Source organism: Buceros rhinoceros, unplaced genomic scaffold (genome assembly GCF_000710305.1).
Source record: "Buceros rhinoceros silvestris isolate BGI_N320 unplaced genomic scaffold, ASM71030v1 scaffold460, whole genome shotgun sequence".
NCBI classification, from domain to species: Eukaryota; Metazoa; Chordata; class Aves; order Bucerotiformes; family Bucerotidae; genus Buceros; species Buceros rhinoceros.
In genome coordinates this window covers 1-2170 of record NW_010387685.1, presented here as the reverse complement: position 1 = coordinate 2170, position 2170 = coordinate 1, and the positions used below count along the sequence as shown (strand labels likewise).

The 2170-nt window shown below is 39.4% G+C and overlaps 1 protein-coding gene across 1 annotated transcript in view; it reads right to left on the bottom strand.

The window, feature by feature from the left end:
- The window catches only part of HELB (helicase (DNA) B), a gene marked incomplete at its 5' end in the record, with an annotated part of 14546 nt that extends 13452 nt beyond the window's left edge, over nucleotides 1-1094 (bottom strand). Inside the window, one exon of the mRNA XM_010145160.1 lies at nucleotides 720-1094. Coding sequence (XP_010143462.1) covers nucleotides 720-1094 — 375 coding nt within the window. The remainder of the gene's footprint in view (nucleotides 1-719) is intronic.
- Between the last annotated feature and the right edge of the window lie 1076 nt (nucleotides 1095-2170).

Below are 2170 nucleotides of genomic sequence, written 5' to 3'. Positions count from 1 at the left end.
TAGTTGTGCAACTGGAACACATCTTTCGCATTTCACCCAGCAGAAATACAGCCAATACTCTCACAGACTGCAACATACCGGGGACAAGAGGGATGTCTGCTTCAAAAGCACGCTCCTGATCCAATCTCTAACACTCATGTAGTCACACCAACATAGCTCAGGGCTGCTGAGGATCCTGTTATGGACTATCTCTATAGGAGGACACTCCAGTGTTTCCACACTCTGCTCCCCAGGCATACCAATCTGCTGACGGGCAGGATTCAAATACACTTAGATAGTCTGCTTAGTGCAGCCGAGTTGGACTATGCTGAGCTCATTCACTGTTCACCTGCACTACAAAAAAGTAGCAGCCACACTATTTCTGAACACATATTTGTCCTAAAAAGCCATACCACCATGTTGAAGCAGTGCTGAAGCCATTTTTTAATAAGCCTTGTATGTGAATAAACTAAAGGAAGCCAGCACCAGTGTCTTTGCATCCCTAGCATAGACAAGTGTACTTAGTAGGTGAACAGAATTCAGGAAAATCCTTATGTATTTCTAACTGTATGCCTACCGTCCCACTGCCCTCAAATTTTTTTTAAAAAAAAAAGAATTTTTGCATGCTCAAAATTAATTTGAATATACACTTCATATGGAGACACGTTAGCTTGAACACAGTATCTGAGATAGAACCCATTAGCTTATAAAACGATCAAAATAACACAGGATATACCTACACGATTTTGAAACATAGTAGAAGATGTCATAAGCCTTAGTGTCTGTTTGTTTCTGGCCTGTCTGTAAGTGTGAAACTTGGAACTGGTTTAGTTTTTCTTCAAGATTTCTAAAACTCAGCAGAGACTCCTTAGGAAGCCAAGTAAAAAACTTTTCTTTAAAAACTTCAGGAACATCACATTCCTTTAGGAAGAGCGAAAAGACTTGTCGGTTGTTCTCTTCTATATCAGTCCGCAGAAAATACGATGGATATCCTTGCACAAAGTACTTTGACCCCATTTTTTTAGCTTTAACATTAACTCTCCACCAAGGATCGACCAATGGAAAACGTCCAACTACTTCATACTCCTTTTTGGAGTTTTCTTCTTGTATAACAACTGCATCATTAAAAAGAAAAAGAAAGTCATTATTAATTGATAGTCATAAAGATTAAAAGTTTAGTTTGACCAAAAGAGTTTTCTTTGTTCAAAGCTTATTTTTGTCTTTTATGTAAGTTGCAGTATTACAAGTAAAGCAGGGATTTCCATGAACTTCCTAAAAAACGAAAGTAAAACCAACCTCAGAGACAAGCACTTCTCTCCAAGTGTCAGAATAAAAAATTAAACTTGCATCAAAATATTTAAACCAACTGAGCGCATCAGCATATGGTTTAATGTTACACCATTTATGGCAAGTCAAGTTTGCAATTCAAGTCTAAACAGTTTGGCCAAAAAGCATTGCATCAGTGTCTGCATTCTCTTCAGACACATTTGTATACAAAATACTTCTTGCAACTGAAACCACCAAAATTACAAACAATTCATATAACAAACTCTTAACATTTTGCATGACCTGGTTTGCCTCCTCTTTCCATCCTCCTTCCCTCAGGAAAATTAATACACCACTCCCCGATCCATCACTGGGGACTAAATGCTGTGACCAGAGCAAAGAGAGCACCCACGTTTTGCAGGACCTCTCTCTCTAAGCATCAGCAGCTCTCAGGTCTCTAACAACTTGTCTGTTCATTTTCCCCTTGCTACATAGCTCGATTTAGCCATTTTTAAACCTATTTCAGATAAAATATTCTTGCTAGGGAAAAGCTGTTCCATCGTCATCTGCTTTTCTGAGTACTAAATAGAAAGTAGGAAATCATTAATGTCAAGTATCAACACTCTTACTTTTTTTTTAAAAAAAAAAAAGGGGGGGGGTTGTGTAGAGTTAACTTGAATGGAAAAACTTTGCTTTCTTCCTGTTGCAAGACTGTTGTCATACAAAAGTGCAAGTAACACCCCCACTCCTACTACCTGTGCAAGATTTATGATCTACTTCGGATCATTTTCCCTCGACTAGTAGTAAATCCAGTAACGGGGGAAGGAGCGAGGTCCGGCTGGATTACTTTTAAAACTTCCTCCACCAGCAGACAAGAGTGCCCCGACCCCAGCGAGGAGGGGCAGGCACAGGCCGCGACAAGACC